The 21,803-nt window shown below is 41.5% G+C and overlaps 1 protein-coding gene across 1 annotated transcript in view; it reads left to right on the forward strand.

Moving 5' to 3' along the window:
* The window catches only part of LOC126470534 (ELAV-like protein 1), a 156,340-nt gene that overhangs the window by 89,167 nt on the left and 45,370 nt on the right, over positions 1–21,803 (forward strand). The window contains exon 4 of the mRNA XM_050098460.1: positions 9,558–9,711. Within this exon, the coding sequence (XP_049954417.1) occupies positions 9,558–9,711 (154 nt within the window). The remainder of the gene's footprint in view (positions 1–9,557; positions 9,712–21,803) is intronic.

Genomic DNA, 21,803 nt, shown 5'->3' on the forward strand with positions numbered 1-21,803 from the left:
TCTCCCCCCCTCTGTGTGTGTGTGTGTGTGTGTGTGTGTGTGTGTGTGTGTCGTTCCAACCAGATCATATGTAGAAAATCGTCTATCGTCTTCTCTTTCTGGAAATAAGTCACTCAATGCTTACTTGAGAGAGAGAGAGAGAGAGAGAGAAGTAACTGGGTGCCTTGTTAGGAAAGTATATTGTGAGGCTTCATGTGACTGTTCTGTGCAGCTGGATCGTTGTCATCCAACGGAAAAAACTCAAGGTTAGCTTCCCGTCGTACTCCGTTTTGACCGTCTCCCGTAACAACTTATGATATTCCGGTAGAACGCTCCTGTGACAGTTTCTCTCTTAACAAGAGCTCGTAGTGCCATGTTCGAAGCGCATTTTCATCCAGTTGCGTGAAGGTTGTTGGAGAGCGGAAAAGGTGTAAATCAGAGCGCGCAAGATCAGGTCAATAAGTCGGGTGCGGAATGACTTCCCAACCCAGAGCCCATCACGTCACGCAGTCTTCGTGGTAATTGTTCTTCGATTGCGTCTGCAAGAAGTCTCAGTTATTGACAATAAATGTCAGCCGTAATGATTACATCTTGGGGAAGTAATTCGTAGTATACCACAATGTCGCTGTTCCACCAGATGCATAACATCTTCTTGTGGATGCGCGCCGGTCTCCTTTGTACTGGAAGTTACTGCTTTATTTGGGCTCAACCATTACTTTCTTTTTCTTTGTTAGCATAAAGACAGCATTTCCCGTCACCAGTAGGGATACAGGATAATAATGGTCGTCGTTCATGAGCCAATTGATGAAGAGCAAGCTGACGTGGACATACGGCCACCCGCAGATTTTTGTGATTTTGGTTTAGGGTGTGCATTACCCATGCACCCTATTTTTTGAACCTTCGTCATTGCATGTAAATGTCGCACGATGGTGGGATGCTCACAGTTCATCACATATGCCAGTTCTTGAGTACAGTGTCAGATAATTGTGGATCAATGCATTTAAACGTTCTTCATCAAAACCCGAAGGTCTTCCAGAACGTGGAGAGTCATTAATGTCAAAACTATTCTCCTTAAAATGAGAATTACTTTCTTGCCGTGCTCCGTCCAATGGCATTATCCCCATACAGGGCGCAAATATTTGTCTTCTTTTACCCCCTCTACTGAATTCAAAGAGGGTAATATGTCGGAAATGTTGAGATTTCTCCCCTTCGTACTCATTTTTCCAGCGTCCACAGCACCACTCACTATATCCAAATGACAAAATGACAACAGACTTAAATAGCAACAGTGAACTATAAAGGAAAGAAAGACAATCGATAAATAAGCCCATAGCAACCGGATTACCAATTTGCAAAACAAAAACGCTACGAGCACGTTCATCAACCTAATATATAGTCTTAAGCTAATAAGTTTTGCTCGTAAATTGCAAACGACAGGTTTTTCTGCCCCTGAGAAAGGCAATCTTTTTCACGACCCATGCTGACATTTCATAGACCAACAACATAGTTCACATTTATTTAAAAAGCTATTAAGTTTCATTTCAAAGTAAGAAAAATAGTTCCACGTTGTTTGTTCCAGAGGGTCAAATTATAGTCTGTATGCCCAGCACTGGATGAAGCAGATAGAAATAACAGGCTGGCCTTGGGATATGTGGACTTAGGTAAGTGGTTAACCGTCAGTGTTAAGAGCAAACTTTGGTATCAGCATACCATGGCAGCTTCAAAAACTCCAGTTTCACCATGCCCAATGACCATTCGGACTTCACCAATTTCGGCGGTGGTGAATCCACTTGTTCCCGCAGCTTGTTTCTTCGTCACGAGCTCCTAGTTACACATCCAGCACTCGTCCACTGTAATAAGGCGACTACAGAAGTGATTTGGATTGGCCTGTCACAGCTGCTCCGTTTAGGTGGTCCTTATAAATGGGTGTGAGCAGTCTGGATGCATAGCGGGCAGCTATCTTTTATCATGTTCAAAATGTAGTGCAGGATGTTGGAAGAAACATTTTGTTTTGGCTCCAAGGTGTTTCGCTTTGTTAGTCTTGCGTGGAGATTTCAGTGTGTACCAGGACTGCAAACAAACATTACGTAACTTTTTTACTAGTGATGATCAGACTTTGACTGACCCTCAACACTAACGGCCATGTAACGGTTCTTTTCGTACTCACGAAATTTTTTCATGTTAGACGATTCCGTCCCAACATGGCTAGTCATATCTGATGAAGATTCTTCTATCTTATTAAGTACTGAATCAGTTATGTGGTTAGATTGTTTATTAATAAACAAATAGTGCAGAACTATATCAAACGCCTTCCAAGTCAATGAAGACTTTGTTAAGCTGGGTGTCGTCAAATACTGCCTTCTGGATCTCAGGGACGATGTCGGCTTGAGGAAATATTAATTCGTAAGAAAAATTTTAGTTTTCAAAAATGATACACTGAGGCGACAAAACTCATGGTATGGCGATATGCACATACATAGATGGCTGTAGCATCGCCTACACAAGGTATAAACTGGTAATACATTGGCGGAGCTGTCGTTTGTACTCAGCTGATTCATGTGAAAGGGTTTCCGACGTAGGGCGCACAACGGGAATTAAAAAAACTTTGAACGTGAAATGGTAGATGGAGCTAGACGCATGGGACATTCCATCTCGGAAATTCATCGGAAATTTAATATTCCGAAACCCAAAGTGTCACAAGGTGTGACGAGAATACCAAATTTCAGGCATTACCTCTCACCAGAGAAAACACAGTTCACTTAACGACACAGCAGCGACGTTAGCGTAGGGTTGCCGGTATTAACAGATAAGCAACACTGCGTGAAATAACCAGAGAAATCAGTGTGGGACGTACAACGAGCGTATCCGTGAGGATAGTTGGTGGAATTTGGCGTTAATAGGCTTTGGCAGTAGACGACCGACGCGAACGCCTTTGCTGAAAGCACGACATCGCCTGCAGCGCCGCTTCTGGCTTCGTGACTGTATTGGTTAGACCCTAGACCACTGGAAAACCGTAGCCTTGTCAGATGAGTCACGATTTAAGTTGCTGAGAACTAATTGTAGGGTTCGTATGTGGCGCAGACCGCACGAAGCCATGTAGCCAAGATCTCAACAAGTCACTATGTAAGCTGGTGATGGTTCCATAATAATGCGAGCCGTGTTTACAGATACTGAACTGGGCCCTCTGATCCAACTGAACCGATCATTGACTGGAAAACGTTATGTTCAGCTACTTAAAGACCATTTGCAGTCATTTATGGACTCCAGCTCCCAAACAGCAATGGAATATTCAGGGTTGACAATGTGCCACGGCACTGGGCCACAATTGTTCGCGATTGGTTTGAAGAACAGTCTGCAGAATTACAATGAATGATTGGCCACCCATCGAACACTTATGGGACATTATCGAAAGATCAGTTAGTCTACCAAATACTGCGCTGAGAACACTTTCGCAGCTATGGACGGCTACAGAGGCAACGTGGCTAAATATTTCTCTAGGGGACTTCTGTCGACTTTCTGATTCCATGCTATGTCGAGTTGCTGCCGGGCAAAAACAGGTCCGACCCAATATTAGGAGGCACCCCATTACTTTCGTCCCGTCAGTGTAATACACAAGCATAGAACTTATTCCAGTGTTTCATGCTACACTCAAATCAGTCACGTGGTGGACGTACATTATTTGACTCGTTCCACATCATCACGAAATGTCGTATTCATGATCCATGGAACTAGTATTAATCTAATCTAATCATCTGTCAACTACCCTTCCGATAAACAGGAAAGATGTGCGATGTTTTCTAACCAGTAGGAATGCTTTGTTGCGTTACGGGCTATGATAGGCTGCCGCTTCATAATAGCACGTTATTTCGCGTAATCAAAGTAGATGATCAGTAAACTAGTTGATTTACGTTGCATAATACTAAAACTCTTAATGTATGCGTAGTATCCTCAGTTTCCCCTAAACCTGTTTACTGCTATGACACTCGGGCCAGATATGCACCTACACATACACATTCCGCAAGCCACCGTACGGTACATGGCGGAGGATACCGTGCACCACTACTAGTCATTTCCTTTCATGTTCCATCCTCAAATAGAGTGAGGGGAAAAAAGACTTTTTATAAGCCTTGGTAGGAGCCCTAATCTGTCATTTGATAATCGCGGTCCTTAGGCGAAATATATGTTGGCGGCAGTAGCATCAGATTGCAATCTGCCGCAAATGACGGCTTTTTATATTTCCCCAATAGTGCGTGGCGAAAAGGTCGTCTTCTTGCTCTACGGATTCCCATTTTAGGAACCGAAGCATCTCTGTAATATTTGCATTGCTGATCGAACCTGCCCGGTAACAAATCTAGCAGCACGCATCTTAAGTGCTTCGTTGTATTTCTTTAATCCAACCTGATGGGAAATCAAAGTACTCGAGCAGTATTTAAGAAGAGGTCGCTCGGGTGTTCGATAGGCAGCCCCCCTTTATAGATAAGCTACACATTTCCAAAATTCTCCCCACAAAACTAAGTCGAACATTCGCTTTCCCTACTCTCAACCTGACGTGCTCATTCCATTTCATATCGCTCTGCAACGTTCCGCCTAGACATTTTATCGATGGGACTGTGTTAAGCAGCACGTCAATAATGCTGTACTGGATAGTTACAGAATTTTTTTTCCTACTCATCCGCATTATCTGAAATATTCATACGCAAACTATTCACCACCCCATCTAGAAATTTTGTTGGGTTAATGTGGGGAGAGGATACCAAACTGTGAGGTCATCAGTCTCATCGGATTAGGGAAGTACGGGGAAGTAAGTCGGCTGTGCTTTTTCGAAGGAACCCTCTTGGTATTTGCCTGAGGTGATTTAGGGAAATCACGGAGAACCTAAATGAGGATGGCTGGACGCAGGATTGAACCGTCGTCCTCCCAAATGAGAGTCCAGTGTGCTAACCACTGTGCCACCTCACTCAGTAGAAATTCTGTCATCTTGTCTCCCACTAAAGTCACTAAAGGACGACACCACAGCGTCATTAGCAAACAGCCGTAAATCGCCGTTCACCCTGACTATCAGATGCTTTATGTACGTACAGATTAAGAGCTGTCCATTCACACTTCCCTTGGGTGCTCCTGACGATACCCTCGTTTCTGATGAACACTCGCCATCGAGGACAACATACTGGGGTCTATTACTTAAGAAGCCTTCAAACACCTCTCATATCTGGGAACCTGTTCCGTATGCTCGTACCTTCGCTAAAGGTCTGCATTGGGGCACTATATCAAACGCTTTCCGGAAATGCAGGATTATGGAATCTGCCTGTTGCCCTTCAACCACTGTTTGTAGGTATCAGAAAATGACAAGCTGAGTTTAGCTAGAGTGATGCTTCCTAAGTCGGTGCTGAGTTCGAGACGTATTCTTTTCTGTCTCAAGGATATTTATTATATTCAAATTCAGAATGTGTTAAAGAATCCTGCAGAAAAACCGATGTTATGAATATTGGCATGTAATTATGCGGATCTGTTCCTTCACATTTCTTATACACAGTAGTCGCCTTCGTTCTTTTCCACAGAGACTTCGCCCTGGATGAGAGATCAGCGATAACAAAGCTAATTAAGGGCGGTGACACTGCACCACATACAGGAGTAGGACAAAAATATATAAACAGAGTGAGAAACGCATGCTTGAACATCAGTGCAGATGTTAGCCAAAGTTGCAGGTTGCGCTGTTGTATTTGACCATGAATGGCATTTGCGCAGTGTCCTGAATGCATTTAAAGTGTTAGGTCAGAACAGTGTTCTAGGTAGCTGAGTGCATTATGTCGGTGCTAAGTGAATTTGAATGTGGGCAAATTGTTGATGCTCGTATGTTAGGTGCTTCTGTAACCAACGGAGCTGAAATGTTTAGCGTTGCAAGAGGAGCGTATTGAAGATTCGTACCACATACAGGGAAAGCAGAAAAAAGTAATTGGCTAAGTCAAAATCCACACGAAAGTTTGCATTTAGTGATCACGACACATTTGTTGAAGAGGATTGTGACGAACAGTAAGGGGATGAAAGTTGCAAAAGTCACTACAGAACTGAAAGTCGTGTGGATCTCCGTGAGCAGGGACTTGCAGGGCGAGCTGGAATTCCATACCCACTCGTTAGTGATGAAAGTGCCTGTAACAGGAAAACGTGGTGTGGAGCAGTGGAAGAAAGTCACTTGGTCAGATGAGTCTTCTCGCACATTGTTGCTAACATCTGGCAGAGTTTAAGTCCGAAGAGTTAAACTTGGGGGAGTAGGGGGGGGGGCGGCAGTGTTTGATGCATTGTCATGGATCATGTGACCATTTTGGCTGATCAGCTCTATCCCTCGGTCTAACGTTTCATCTCAAATGATGATGATGTGTTCAAAAACGACAGGGTCCGTGTTCACACAACTTGCGTTGACCAGGACTGCTTTTGTGAGCACGATGTGAATAGTCTCATCTCTCCTGGCCACTGCAGTCACCAGATCTTAATATTATTGGGCGAGTTTGGTAGACTTTGGAGAGAAGGGACTGTTACCGCCATTCGTGTCCATCATCTTTACTTGAGCTCGACACTATTTTGTAGTAAGAATGGTATGAGATTCCCTTGAAAACCATGCAGCACCTGTATTCATTCGTTCATTCTGAGACCACTAGAAACATGTTTTGTATTCCAACATGTTCCATAAACCCTATTACGCATGATAATGTGTTGCTTTTGTTTCCCATATTTTTGTCCAAGTATTTATTCAGTGTTATGTGGATTTTTGTCGCATAATCAGTGAATCGTTAGTCTAAAGTGAACAATTCATATAGTGTTAACAGGCGACCAGCAGTTAATTATGAATAGATAGTAGACATGCTGATGTCATATTTCCCATACTTAGATTTGTGGGATAAGCATATGTCCCTTGCTGTAAGACGACATTTTAATGACTGTAGTAATACTGGAAACTATTTCTTTAATATACTAGTACTCCTGTGAGTTGGGTGATCTGCCATTCAGAAACTACCCACAATATTCTTCACAAACAGCAAGATAACGTCCGTTCGAAAATGTATAAATTATGTTCAAGTAACTGTAAATGGCTAGAAAAACTCTGTGTATCTACTAATGTGTGGGGGCTTAGATCCCACAGGAACAGAGAATGGAAAAAGGTAGTTGTAAGTAACAAAATTACTTGGCTGTCAAATAAGAAGGCATTAAAAAAAATTAAGGCAATTTGGAAAGTGGACATGGTCTTTCCTGGCAGAAAGCACTATATTGGTTAATTCTTCTAGGAATGTATGCTCTCAGAACTTTCAACATTGGGCCACACTGTGATGCAGAACGCCTTTCTTGCAGCGTCTGCCATTGGAGTTGGCTGCACATCTTGGTGATGCTTCCGCACTTTGAATCTGTAACGAAACGCGCCGCTCTTCATTGGATCGTCTGTATTTCCTCTATAAAACCTATCGGGTGCAGGTCCCATACCGATAAACAATGTTAAGGTACTGGTCAAATGAGGATTTTCTAAGCTACCGCCTTGGTGGTTGGAGTACATTTCCTGAGGATTGTTTCAGTGAGAATCAAAACTAGTATATAATGGCGTGCTTCTTTGCTAACAAAACATAACTCAGTCTTCTATTAGAAGCTTCACTATTGCAGAGCAGAATAATAACTCATAAAGTTAAATGATTTCAAATCTCTCGTGACGGTAGCTATCGTTCTCCTACTACAATCTTCTATTTAAGTTTATAACTTACCTGAAACCAAGTCAGAATATAGTCAGCACATTAAAGTATCCCAAGTTCCTCAATTCAAACTCACATTTTATTAAATATGTTACTCATAAAAATGCTTCAATTTCCATGACTGACAATTTCTTTTGTATTATTATTATTATTATTATTATTATTATTATTATTATTATTATTATTATTATTTCAACAGTCAACTTGAAACTCTAGATTCCAAGTTATTTAAAAAATAAAACTGAATACACAGATACTGTGAGCTACAGTTCTGAGATCTTAACGTTGATTCAAGTGTTAATTTCAACTATATTCTAATGAGTGCAATACCATAATCAGTTTGTATTTGTCCACGATAATGCGGGTATACAGTATTGTTGGTGTTCCAAGAAGTAATGCTCCTATAAAATTTATGTGTTATACACCCACAGTTACTTTCATATCTGAAGATCTCTCACAAGAAGCTGCTGCGATATTCCATACACTTGTCTATTTGTTCCATATGCCACAGTGCAGAAAAGTATTGTACACCTTTGGGGAGAGAAGGAACATGGCATCAAATTAGACAACTGATTTCTACATCTTGTGGATGAATACAGTGACCTGGGTTTCACGTGATGTTAGTTTACTGAAATGGTCTCAATCCCTACAGAGGAGTTCTGTCTCCAGAAATGTCATAATACGTGAGCATTAAAGATGCACCAAAACTCTAAAACACTTCAAAATTGGAGATACGTTGTAGGACCTATAGTTTTCTCTCTATGTTTGACAATTATGCTTGAAAATGAGAATGATGTGAGTGTTTTTCCAATCATTAGAAACACTTGAAATCTCCAGTGACCTATGGTACCACTGATGTTAGAGGAGGAGCAAATTATTTCATATACTCTGCCTAGAAATGTTTTCATATCCTGTCAGGTCCAGTGGCCTTCCCCATTATGCAATTTCAGTTCTTTTATCCCATGGTCACTTCGTTTTATTCTGTCATTCTGGGGTTCATGCAGTGATTTAAATGAGGAACTACAGTGCAAGCTTTGGCAACATTTAAATTTGTGGGAAGTTTTCTTTGCTTTTGTAGTAGCTCTCTAATGCTGTTGTTGAGCCACAGCAAGTCCTTGTCTTCCCTCACAATGATGCTCAGCCCATAGCTGTGTAAAGCCTATTGTACAGTACTCCAGAACTTCATCTGTGGAGCACAATACTTCTTCTCTGATGTTGCCCATTGATGCTCAACATTGTCAGTGCCAGAGATGAAGTTTTCATGCTGAGTCCTGAGGCAATCAGAAATGAGTTACTTGACACTCCTGTTAAACAGGAAGATACTTCTATCTTTATTTATATTCTTATTTACAACCATTTTCAGGATGTAATGGTCTCCTGAGAACAGAGTCCGTGTTAATCACTGTCTCATCAGAAATGTTAAAGCCTGTTCATGACCAGGAAATCTAATATGTTGCTGTCATGAGTTGGTCCTTAGATTAACTGCCAAAAATACATTTCGGATAAGACATTCAGAAAATTTCACAAGATTCCCTGTGCCTACCACATGCTCTAACCAGTAGTTGCCCACACTATAGTTAAGTTGAAATCTGCACCTACTGCTGTAACATGAACAGGAAATTTCGGTGAAATTTTCTCAAAATTACCCTCTTTAGATTTGGCATCAGTGACTGTTGGCAAAGATGTGTACCAATAATATTCATTGGCCAGTTGATGCTGTTAATGAGATTCTGCAGATAAAATAATATCCTTGGTGGAACCAATCTCTGCTCATAACGTCTATGGCTATAGTACACTATTAGAAGAAAATCTTAGTGAAACACTTAAAAGTTTCAATATTTGTTTCAGGTTTCATATGCACGGCCAAGCAGTGAAGCCATCAAAGGAGCAAACCTGTATGTCAGTGGGCTGCCAAAAAACATGACACAGCAGGACTTGGAAAATCTGTTCAGTCCATATGGCAGGATAATTACTTCACGAATTCTTTGTGACAATATCACTGGTAAGTTGGAAGTTACGTAAATATGTCTTGCAACTATCAGAGTCATCATTTCAGCTGAAAATTCTGGTATTAGCTGTGATAAAAAAAATTAATGTAAACTTAATGTTTTGAACTTGGCTGTGATCAGCAACTGTAATTAATTACAATGTCACAAATTTCCAGCCAACTGGTTGCAAATAGAATTTAAAATTCAACTAGTTTTCAACGCCAACTAGGGGCACCTTCTTCAGAAGAAACTGTTACCTTACATCTGGTTAAAAGGGAATTCGAGCAGCATCACTCTAGTCAAAACAATGACTAGAGCAATGTCGATCAAATTCCTTTTTAACCACATGTAAGGTAACATTTTCTTCTGAAGAAGGCACCCCTAGTTGGCGTTGAAAACTAGTTACAGAATTTTAAATTCTATTTGCAACCAGTTGGCTGGAAATTTGTGACATTGTTAGTTTAAAACACAATTTTTCTTGACTGACACAGCTTGGACACATTACAATATTTTCTGTGGCTACTGGAATGAGATAAAATAGGTAGAGTGGGTGGACAGTACACTGCCACATGAACTGAAGTGGAAATGTATGTAAATGTATCAGAACTTGCTTTCACAAGGAGTGTTTATGTACGTATTAAGTGAAAGGAAAATAGACTGCTGTGTCATTGCACACGGGAGAACTGCCCTTTTAACCTTCTGCCCCCCCCCCCCTCCCCCCTTGCCACATAAAAGTAAAGCATTCCTGTTGACAGCAAGCTCATTAGAGACTGAGCACAAGCTTAGATTTGGAGATAGGAGGAAGAGAACTGGCTGTGTCCTTTTCAAAGCAACCATGCCAACATTAATTTCAGTTGATGCAGAAAAACTGAAGTCTGGACAGAGGATGGAGAGTGGAACAGACATCCACATGAATAAGTACAATATCTGAAGACTTCACTATCTCCCTTGGTGTTAAAATCCCTGTTATAACTTCACACTGTACATTTTGTTTGGTTTCCTTAATAACGTAATGCAGACAGTGGCATGTTACCATAAAGTAGCAGATTACCATGAGTCTGCCCAGTGAAGCTAATAGCAGCAAATCCATTAGTTTGTGTTCACAAATACAGTAAGTTGTCACCAACATAATTTTCATGCTAATAGGTACTCCGGTTAACTAAGATGAAAATACACAAAAAAGCTTTCTTACTCGGAGAAATGATGGCACCAGGTTTTTGGGATCATGGTGATTGTTCAGGAAATGGTACAACACGATGACTCTTGAGAAAATTACTGAATCATTTACATAGGTAATGTAAGGGAAAATGAAAAGAATGACAGTGTGCTGCAGACTAAACAGTCTTTACAACTCAAGCACTGCACCTGTACCACAAGGGTTTGAATGCCACTGACTGAAAAGAAAATTGATATTGTCATGTTGATAGTATTCAATCAATCGTTAAAGCCCAGTGTTATTTTACAGTTCTCCAGAAATGAAATTCACGGTAAAGTGATGATCATGTTATCCAGTCAGTGAAATGCTTGTAACAGGTATAAGACAGTGAATGTATAATGTGCAGTGTAGGCACCTAGTGGTATTTCCTTGTCTGTCATAAGAAGCAGCTAAAAGGAGTCTCACACTTAGCAAAGCTTTTTTTGTTGATGACTCAGCCATTAATTGTCAATGACAACAAAATTTTCAAACAGCTGTGTAACTTAAGATGATGTAGTCTGAGGGCTACCAGTTTCAGCATTTCACTGTGACATCTTCAGGCCACGTATGCATATCTCATAATATACAGAAATGCCTTACAGTGCCACAAATCCGTGGATGTTACAAATTCAATCATTTGAGTGCTTCATTTGAAGGCCTGATAGCAATGCTATCAAGTCTTCGAATGAAGCACTAGTGAAACAATTGAATTCATGACATAGTGATTTATTGCACTATGACATTTAGGTTTATTTGGAGAGATGCGTATGGGGCCTGAAGATGGACTAGTGAAATGCTGAAACTGGTAGCCTGCAAAATAAAATGACATCTTAAGTTACACGGCTCTAAGAGAATTTAATTACATTAATTATTTAACCAGCCAGTGTCCCAGACTTCGCTGTTATGTCACCTGTCAATTTTAGCTAATTTCACAACCTTTTCCTTAACTTTTTGGCTTAATTACTTAGTCTCCTTTCAGGGTTTGACCTCCACTTAACTAAATTTCACATAAGTGTGGGCCATTCAGGGAAGGACACCTTATATGATGCATCATGTACTAACTGTGCATTGTGCCTTTAAAATTCTGGGGAATTTCGAAGTGATAGTGGCCTGAAGTTAGATTGCATGGAAACATGCATGTAAGCAGGCTCATCAACATTCAGGTTGACCATGCATGATCATCACAGAGGAGGATTGCTGTGTATGCACACCAAGCACATTTTAACCCTTCTACATCTGTCTCTGCCATCTAAGGAAAGGTAAGGGACTCAATGCAACTTACTACCTTCTTGCACCATTGTTCAGAAACCAGGAGCAGCTACACTAAGGAATAACAGTCCAACATACAGGTTGCTGTTTATGCCACAACACAGTTGGCATCATTTGTACTAGTGCCATGACCAGAAGTGGTGACAAATGGCAACCCACTGTGTTCAGTGATGAATTGTGGTTCTAAACTACCTTGGTCAATTAGCAACAACAAGTACAATGTTATTACAAATGATTGAAGCGATTTCACAGCTCTACAATAACTTTATTATTTGAGATATTTTCACAATGCTTTGCATACACATACAAAAACTCAAAAATTTTTTTAGGCATTCATAAATGTTCGATATGTGCCCCTTTAGTGATTCGGCAGACATCAAGCCGATAATAAAGTTCCTCTCACACTCGGCGTAGCGTGTTCCCATCAATGAGTTCGAAAGTATCGTTGATGCGAGGTCGCAGTTCTGGCACGTTTCTTGGTAGAGGAGGTTTAAACACTGAATCTTTCACATAATGCCACAGAAAGAAATCGCATGGGGTTAAGTTGGGAGAGCGTGGAGGCCATGACATGAATTGCTGATCATGATCTCCACCATGACCGATCCATCAGTTTTCCAATCTCCTGTTTAAGAAATGATGAACATCATGATGGAAGTGCAGTGGAGCACCATCCTGTTGAAAGGTGAAGTCGGCGCTGTCGGTCTCCAGTTGTGGCATGAGCCAATTTTCCAGCATGTCCAGATACACATGTCCTGTAATGATTTTTTCGCAGAAGAAAAAGGGGCCGTAAACTTTAAACCGTGAGATTGCACAAAACACGTTAACTTTTGGTGAATTGCGAATTTGCTGCACAAATGCGTGAGGATTCTCTACCGCCCAGATTCGCACATTGTGTCTGTTCACTTCACCATTAAGAAAAAATGTTGCTTCATCACTGAAAACAAGTTTCGCACTGAACGCATCCTCTTCCATGAGTTGTTGCAACCGCGCCGAAAATTCAGAGAGTTAGACTTTGTCATCGGGTGTCAGGGCTTGTAGCAATTGTAAACGGTAAAGCTTCTGCTTTAGCCTTTTCCGTAAGATTTTCCAAACGGTCGGATGTGGTGCGTTTAGCTCCCTGCTTGCTTTATTCGTCGACTTCCGCGGGCTACGCGTGAAGCTTGCCCGCACGCGTTCAACCGTTTCTTCGCTCACTGCAGGCCGACCCATTGATTTCCCCTTACAGAGGCATTCAGAAGCTTTAAACTGTGCATACCATCGCTGAATGGAGTTAGCAGTTGGTGGATCTTTGTTGAACTTCGTCCTGAAGTGTCGTTGCACTGTTATGACTGACTGATGTGAGTGCATTTCAAGCACGACATAAGCTTTCTCGGCTCCTGTCGCCATTTTGTCTCACTGCGCTTTCGAGTGCTCTGGCGGCAGAAACCTGAAGTGCTGCTTCAGCCGAACAAAACTTCTTGAGTTTTTCTACGTATCTGTAGTGTGTCGTGACCATATGTCAATGAATGGAGCTACAGTGAATTTATGAAATCGCTTCAATCATTTGTAATAGCCCTGTATAATCACAACCTGGGGAGAGATCCCATTGTTCCACTGTTGCAGTAAAGCACAGCTGTGTTACTCCTGGTGTCATGGTGTGGGGAGCCATAAGGTGTGACTTACAGTGATGGAGTGAACTCTGGAGGCTCATCAATACGTTACGGATATACTGCATCCTCATGTCTTGCCTCTCATGTAACAGTATTATGGTGCTATTTTTCAACAGGACAATCCTCATCCACAAATAGCATATGCATCTATGAACTTCCTCTCTCATAAATAATGAGCTTCTGAGTGTTCAGCCACTTGCCGCTGTGGCGGAGTGGTTCTATGCGCTTCAGTCCGGAACCACACTGCTGCTACGGTCACAGATTCCAATCCTGCCTCAGGCATGGATGTGTGTGATGTCCTTAGATTAGTTAGGTTTAAGTAGTTCTAAGTCAGGGGGACTGATTACCTCAGATGTTAAGTCCCATAGTGCTTGGAGTCATTTGGAGCCAGCATTCAGCCGAGTTGTTTACATTTTCTGCACAGTATTTTGATGACCAACCCAGCCATCTTCTTCAGGTGTTGCGAGTTTTGCTGTTGTGTGTACTCGCTGGATGGACTCTCCAAAGACTGTGAACTATCATTGGTTTCATGCTACTTTTTATAGTGGAGTTACATACCCAGTGGTCACTGTGCCCTTTGATACTCTGTTTTGCAGGGAATGTGCTGACAGTCCGTGAAATGCAAATTCCTTTGCTGTCTTCAAGCTCGGATGGATGCAATGGTCTAAAAGATTTCAATAAATTAAGAGTTACACGCAAAGTGTTACTGAAATTCGTACCTCGATCCCTGTTTATTAGGTTTTCTGACATCTGTATTTTGATAGACTTCTTTGTCATGACCCAGAAACTTGCACAACAATACTGGTCTCCTTGTATCTCATTTCATGATTATAGGTCAGTAGGGCTGGAGTCCAAGCAGTGACTACACACAATAGCAAAATTCACAGCACCTGAAGAAGACAGCTGGGTAGCTCATTGAAATACTGTACAGAGAATGGAAACAACTACTTGGCTGAATGCCGGGTAGCTCAATATTAATCCAGCACACAGAAAATGATGCGATGTCTGCCTGATGCTGAAGTACTCCCTTGGCTAGCAAGATCCCCAGATCTGCTCTCAACAGAATGTGTCGGACCAGCTCAGATGTAAACTCCATCCCAATGCTAGTATCCAGGTTATAATGGATTGCTTAGAAGGGTTATGGGCCAGCATGCCTCAGGAGAAGATACAATGGTAGTATGACACTCTTCCCGACCAAATCAGTGCTTGCATCCAGGCCAGGCTGGGAGCAACATAATAGTGATCAGTAGGCAAATACTGTCAAGTTCTTTGTAAATTTGACTTGATTTCATGATCACTGAAATCATCACTATCTTATTTACCCAGTAAACAACATACCATTTCTTTCTTTCTCATCAGTGTATCACACCACAAGAAAAGCATTCGTCCAATGTCTAGGTGTGTGGAAGTTTGTGACAAGTTCCCCGGACACGTTTTTCTGTCATGAGTGCACTGTAAACATCATAGTATGCCTGTTCAGCATCTGACACCAATTCATAGAGTTAATTACAACACTGACACATGCACAAGCAATAGGTGGTGGCTCTTTGTTTTTGTAGGCTATGAAGAATAATGCCATTTTTTATAGTGTCGCTGAGGTCATATGTGCTTTGTGTTCTGGACCCATATGCAACAGTAAGAAAGAGGAAAAGTGATTTTCTGTGCTACGAAAGGGAAGTACGAAGTTCCATAGTCAAAAAAGATGTCCACTCGAGGAGTTGGTGTCTTCTTGAATTCAGTGGAGTGCAACACTGTGAAATGTACACTCGGGGTAGCTACAAAATAAGTAGCCCAGTCAGCGTGGCTGCACGATGATGGCAAATTGGGGAGACGAGGACTGTTTTGGTTCAGTTGGAGGCTGATCAGTTATCTCAGTGAATTAAAAGGTAATTTTGGAAGCTTCTGTCAGCTATCTAGTTGAATGTTGGCTGCTGGTTAGGTGAACAGCCCAGAAATGTAGTTTCCATAACAAGTTTTCTTTCATTCTGATTATGATGGTCAACATTCAAAAAATTAAAGGTTTAAAGTAACCCAGTAAATCCATTGACACAATCAGATGTTAAGTTGAGTAAGGCAACAAAGTGCTGTAGTTGCCACCAGTCCTGTGTAAGTCATTAATTTCTTTTTTTTTTTCTTTTGCACTTAGTAGCATTTTGTGCTGGTTGTTTTTTCAATACCGAGGAAGACTTTCTCTGCCTTCTCATGGATATGCTGTTGTTAATGTCAACCCAACATTATTAGTGTGTGATAAGGAATATATATTTCTTAATATTTTGTATTTTGGGTATATGAGGTTGACAATAAAGAAATGACTGATTTAAAAAAAAAATGTTGCTCACCGTTTTAGTCAAGTTTAGTGTTCTCCCCCTCAAAGTAGTTCCCTTCTGATTGCACACACCTTTTTCAGGGCTTCTGACATTGATAGTAACATTTCTGGAACTCATCTTGTGTAATATCCTCAAAGACCATCGTCACAGCTTTTTGGACGTCTAGTGTTGTTTGAAAATGGTGTCCCTTGACCGCTTATGACTCTTGGAAATAGAAAAAAGTCTCACAGAGCGATACCTGGTGAATGAGGTGGCTGTGGTAGTACTGAAATGTGTTTAGAGGTTAAAAATTGCTGTACTGACAGAGCAGTATGGGATGGCACATTATCGTGATGCAGAATCCAATTATCAGCTATGTTGGCATAGACACGAAGAATTCTTTTACGAAGTCTTTTTAAAATTTCTTTGTAGTAATATTGGTTAACTGTTTTTCCAGGAGGCACCCACTCTTTATGAACAATTCCCTTGGAATCAAAGCAGCACACAAGCACGCATTTCACTTGAGTTTGACATGCGAGCTTTTTTTGGTCTGGGTGATCCCATTGCAAACTTTGGCATTTTGTCTCTGGATCATGCTGAAAAAACCAACTTCCATCACCAGTGATAAAACGATTCTGGATTGATTCCCATTTGCTGTAACAGATCAGCTGCCACATTTTTCCGTGTTTCTCGCTGTTGTGATAAGAGATTTTTGGGGACCATTTTTGCACAAATCTTTTTCATACAAATATCTTCAGTTATTACTAGACGAACCAATTCTCACTTGATGTTCAGTTCTTCTGCAATCATTTTTATGGATAATCTTTGATCAGATCATATGACTGCATGCACCCTGGCCATGTTGACATCTGTCAGTGAGGTTGATGGTTCTGCCTTCACTAAACATTTTATGCCAACAAAAAACTTGAGCTGTTGACATAACCTCCTCTCCAGAAGCCTTCTGAAGCTTACCGTAAGTTGTTGTCATGTTTTCACCCAATTTAATGCAAAAAGAAACGGCATACTGTTGCACAATATTATGCGGTTCCATTTCCGTGACTAGAGACACAAACATGTGTTAACTTATTATAGCACAACTCATGACTGAGCAGTTGCATTGAGGTGCTGCTTGGACCAGAAGCAGCTTACAGACCAAGGTCAAAGGTATTGTGCCTATGCAAGTCTGTAGGGTTGCCACTTTGTGCAAAGAAAATAAGTTTCATTACTTTATTGTTGCACCTTGTATAATTAGGAATATATGTTTCTTGATACTTTCCAGTTTGATTTCCTAAGTTGATGTGTACACAATCCAGTCATAAATTAGCTGATCAAAAGTATCTGGACACCTGCTAGTGGTCATTAATGTGGGGTGTTGCCACAGTTTTCCTTTGTGATGCCTTGAACTTCTCATAGACACTTTCAGTGAGGAGTCGAATGTTTATTGAGGAATGGCAGCCCATTCTTTAGAGCCAAAACCAGACAAACTAGGGTTTGGAGTGAAATCAGTGTTTTAACTAATTCCAAAGGCTGTCCATTGGGTCACATTGGGACGCGGGGTAGGCCACTCTATTTCAAGAATATCACTGTCTGCAAACCATTGCCCCATAAGTGCTGCTGGGTGGCGATACATCACGTGGGTAAAATATGTTCATGTCCTTCTGCATTTAGTATTTCCTTAAGTGCAATAAGGCAACCACACATCAACCAAAAACACTGCCATACTGTAACACCACCTCTGCCTTACTTCACTGTTAGCACTTCATGTGATTGCATGTAATGTTCCTCAGGCTTTTGACAAACTCAAATCCTTCCCTTAAGTTGCCACAGTGTATAGCATGAATCATTCCTCAAAATCACTCATTTCCAATCAACCACTGTTCAGTGTCATTGCATATCATGCCACCTCAGATGTTGCAGTTGCTTAGCATTGAGTACAGAAATGTAGGGCTTATGTGGAGCTGCTTGACCATTGTACCTTATTCTTTATAACTCCGTATGATCCACTGTGGTATCGGGGGCTAGAACAGATCCATAGTAATTTCTCTCTCTCTCTCTCTCTCTCTCTCTCTCTCTCTCTCTCTGTGTGTGTGTGTGTGTGTGTGTGTGTGTGTGTGTGTGTGTGTGTGTGTGTGTTGGGGGGTGGGGCTGGCTACTAACAAGGGAACCTCCCCATCGCACCCCCCTCAGATTTAGTTATAAGTTGGCACAGTGGATAGGCCTCGAAAAACCGAACCCAGATCAATTGAGAAAACAGGAAGTAGTTGTGTGGAACGGTGAAAAAATAAGCAAAATATACAAACTGAGTAGTCCATGGGCCACATAAGCAACATCATGGACGAAGTGTGCTTAGAAGCGCCGTGGTAGTGTGAGCAGCTGCTGAACGAGAGATCCTTGGTTCAAGCCTTCCCTCAACTGAAAATTTTACTTTCTTTATTTTTGAATAGTTATTATCTGTCCGTTCGTTCATTGACATCTCTGTTCACTGTAATAAGTTTAGTGTCTGTGTTTTGTGACCGCACTGCAAAACCGTGCGATTAGTAGACGAAAGGACGTGCCTCTCCAATGGGAACAGAAAACATTTGATCATAAGGTCATAGATCAACCAATTCCTCCACAGGAAAACACATCTGATATATTCCATACTACACTGGTGATGGCATGTGCGTCACATGACAGGAATATGTTGTCGACCCACCTAACTTGTACACTTGGCGAATGGGTAAAAGATTCTTCTACCTTGCCCGATTTAGGTTTTCTTGTGGATGTGATAATCACTCCCAAAAAAGTGATAAAAACATAAGAGTTTGTCACATAAACTGAAAATAAAAAAATTAAAATTTACACTTAATGGAAGATTTGAACCTAGGACGTTTCGTTCCGCAGCTGCTCACGTTACCACGAGGCCACGGCGCCCCTGCGTTCCTATCGTCCTCATTGTTGCTTATCTTCCCTTGAACTACTCAGTTTGTATATTTTGCTTATTTTTTCACAGTTCTACACAACTTCTTCCTGTTTTATCAATTGATCTGTGTTCAGTTTTTCAAGGCCTATCCACTGTGCCAACTTATAACTAAATCTGAGTGGGGTGCGATGGGGAGGTCCCCTTGTAAGAAGAGTCCTACACCCAGTCAAGCTATTTATGTTAACTACTTGGGTGTTATTAGACTGTTCATGGCTCATAATCTATCCACTGTACGCTGTGTTCTTCTGCATATATTACTAGAGTACAATAAAAAATACAGTGCTGTAGCTATATCATCATTGTGAATCACGCACTCTTAAGGTTCTAGCCCCATGACAATGCATGGTAGCACTGCTGATGCCTCAGTTGTAACCTCCCCATGAATGCCAAGGAATTGCCAGTGTGGTGTGGTGCCTGTGGGGAGAGCCTCCAGGACAGTTGATTTGCATTGTAATGGATCAAACTCACCCATATCGGTGGCCATGCCAGGACAGATGTCTCAGGATATAGAAAGAAAGATTTTAATGCAAATACTTAGTGTTATTATGTTCCTACCTTTGGACACACCACAGAATGAGTCGGGCATAGAGAATTGGAGGTGGACAGTTCACTCAGTTCTTTGCATGGTTCAGAAATGATGAATCTTTCACAACAATGAAGCCACAGTCGTTTGTTGAAAACGCTGAGGATAGTTAGAGATGTTTCTGCAGTTGAGAAAATGAGAAATGGATTTCTTTCAATAAACCCTTCAAATGATAAAAAGTTGCGGGCTGTAACAAGCTAGGTGAAACACCAGTTACCATGTCTCCTCAAAGATGCAAACAGCTGGAGAACTGTGTATTAATCTAAAGTGGTGGGAGTAAGTTTTTTTCAAAACATTCAGGCAGGACTTCGGGATAATGGATTGGACTGGAACTTTCATCCTAGCCTTCATTGAAAATGTTTTAAATGAGAAAGTTAAGATAATGGTTTATACATATGATGTCAAACAGTATTATCCTCCCCTTGAGAGAGGTTTTAGGTGCCAGAGGTTCAAACTGCTGTAACAGTGCTACCTGTGGGGTGCGTGGAAGGGCAGCCCTAGCAAACCACCACTTACATGTGTAAACTGACCAGAACACTAGCCTCTCACTGGCTGACATGATCAGTTTCCAGGAGGTGAAGTAAAGTCAGGAATATAAAACACTTAACTGTCTGTTATCAAAATGCTTAGAAAAACTCTGAATGTCTCTACTCATTCAATAAGACGTTGAATTTTACAAGCAGTGTCAAAATCTAAAACTGAAGCAGTAACAAGGTCCCAAACAGCAACTCTTGGGGCCTAGCCACATGGCAATGTCTGTTTCTGTGTTGGGGGAGGTAACATAAGCTCCTTTGACCCCCAAATCCACAGCACTGATAGTAACTAACCTCATTAGTGCAGCTGGAGAAGTTTTGTCCTCTACTGGTGTCATCACTTTCCCTCCAAGGATGAAACAAACCAGCAGTCTCACACCAACTAACGGCTGAAAGAGCCACATACTGTGAATCATAGAAAAGAACAGTCCTCTTCTAACCCAAAAGTCAAGACACTGCTCCCACAAACTGAAACCTCTTAGTCGACAAGGAGGAGAAATTGAAAGTTAAACAGAATTCTGCCCCCCTTGTTGAATGCTGCCCCCATCCCCACCCTCAAAGGTCAAGCCTATGAATGAATGAATGAATGAAGAATTGCACATTCAGCTGGAGCACAATGTGGCAGCAAAGTAATTTGTACGAATAGTAGTAGTAAACAGAATGAACAGCAAATGGGATGGGAAAACAGTAGGAAGGAAATAATGAGCCCCGCCCCCCTTGGCGTCTCAGGCTAGAATAGACTCGCGGCCCTTCCTCATGTGTTGTAAGAGGTAACTTAGGAGTCCTTTTATTTGTTCACCTTTTTCTCTTGGTATTTTGACTATGCTTTTGACTTCTGAAGTTTTTCGCCCTTTTCACTTTCTTAATGATTTTCCCCTCACCTTTTTTTGGCTTTCTAAATTCTGGTTCCCATTTTGGGTTTGACCTCCACTTCCCAAATTTTACAGAAGAGCTGGCCATTTGGGGAAGGACATCTTACTGTAGTGCATTAACTCTCCACTCTGTGCTGTAAATTATTTTTTTTTTTTTTTGTTCCACCTACCAGTCAATTGGATCTCTCTCTCTCTCTCTCTCTCTCTCTCTCTCTCTCTCTCTCTCTCTCTCTCTCTCTCTGTGCCCTGAAATCAGCATGCTAACCAGTCTGTCATGGTGGGGCTGTCATGTACTCTCTGTGGTAGCACCCTGCAATGCAGGGATGGCACTGCCAATGCCTGAGCTTTAAACTCCCATGTCAGTCAAGGAGTAGGTGCCTATCAACTTTGGGATACCAGGGCTCAGGGCAATGGCTACTGTGGCAGGTGGCCTTTGCCTTAACAGGGTGATGCCCAAAGGGAGAGCCTCTGATTGGAGCGAGTGGCATTGGGGCAGATGATCTACAATGAAATGGATCATGCTTAATGGTGGCCATGCCAACACGGCCATCTCAATGGGCAAGAACAGTGATTTTAATCAAGAGGTTTACAATCCTATGGCATTTCCATCTTTGAGCATGCCTCAAGACAAAAGCTGGGTAAGGAGAGATGAAAGTGAACAGTTTGTCGAGTTGTTGGTTTGTTCTCAAATTGACAGCGGCTCTTTCACTACAGTGAAGCCACTGTTTTTTGTTGAA

Source organism: Schistocerca serialis, chromosome 3 (assembly GCF_023864345.2).
Source record: "Schistocerca serialis cubense isolate TAMUIC-IGC-003099 chromosome 3, iqSchSeri2.2, whole genome shotgun sequence".
NCBI classification, from domain to species: domain Eukaryota; kingdom Metazoa; phylum Arthropoda; class Insecta; order Orthoptera; family Acrididae; genus Schistocerca; species Schistocerca serialis.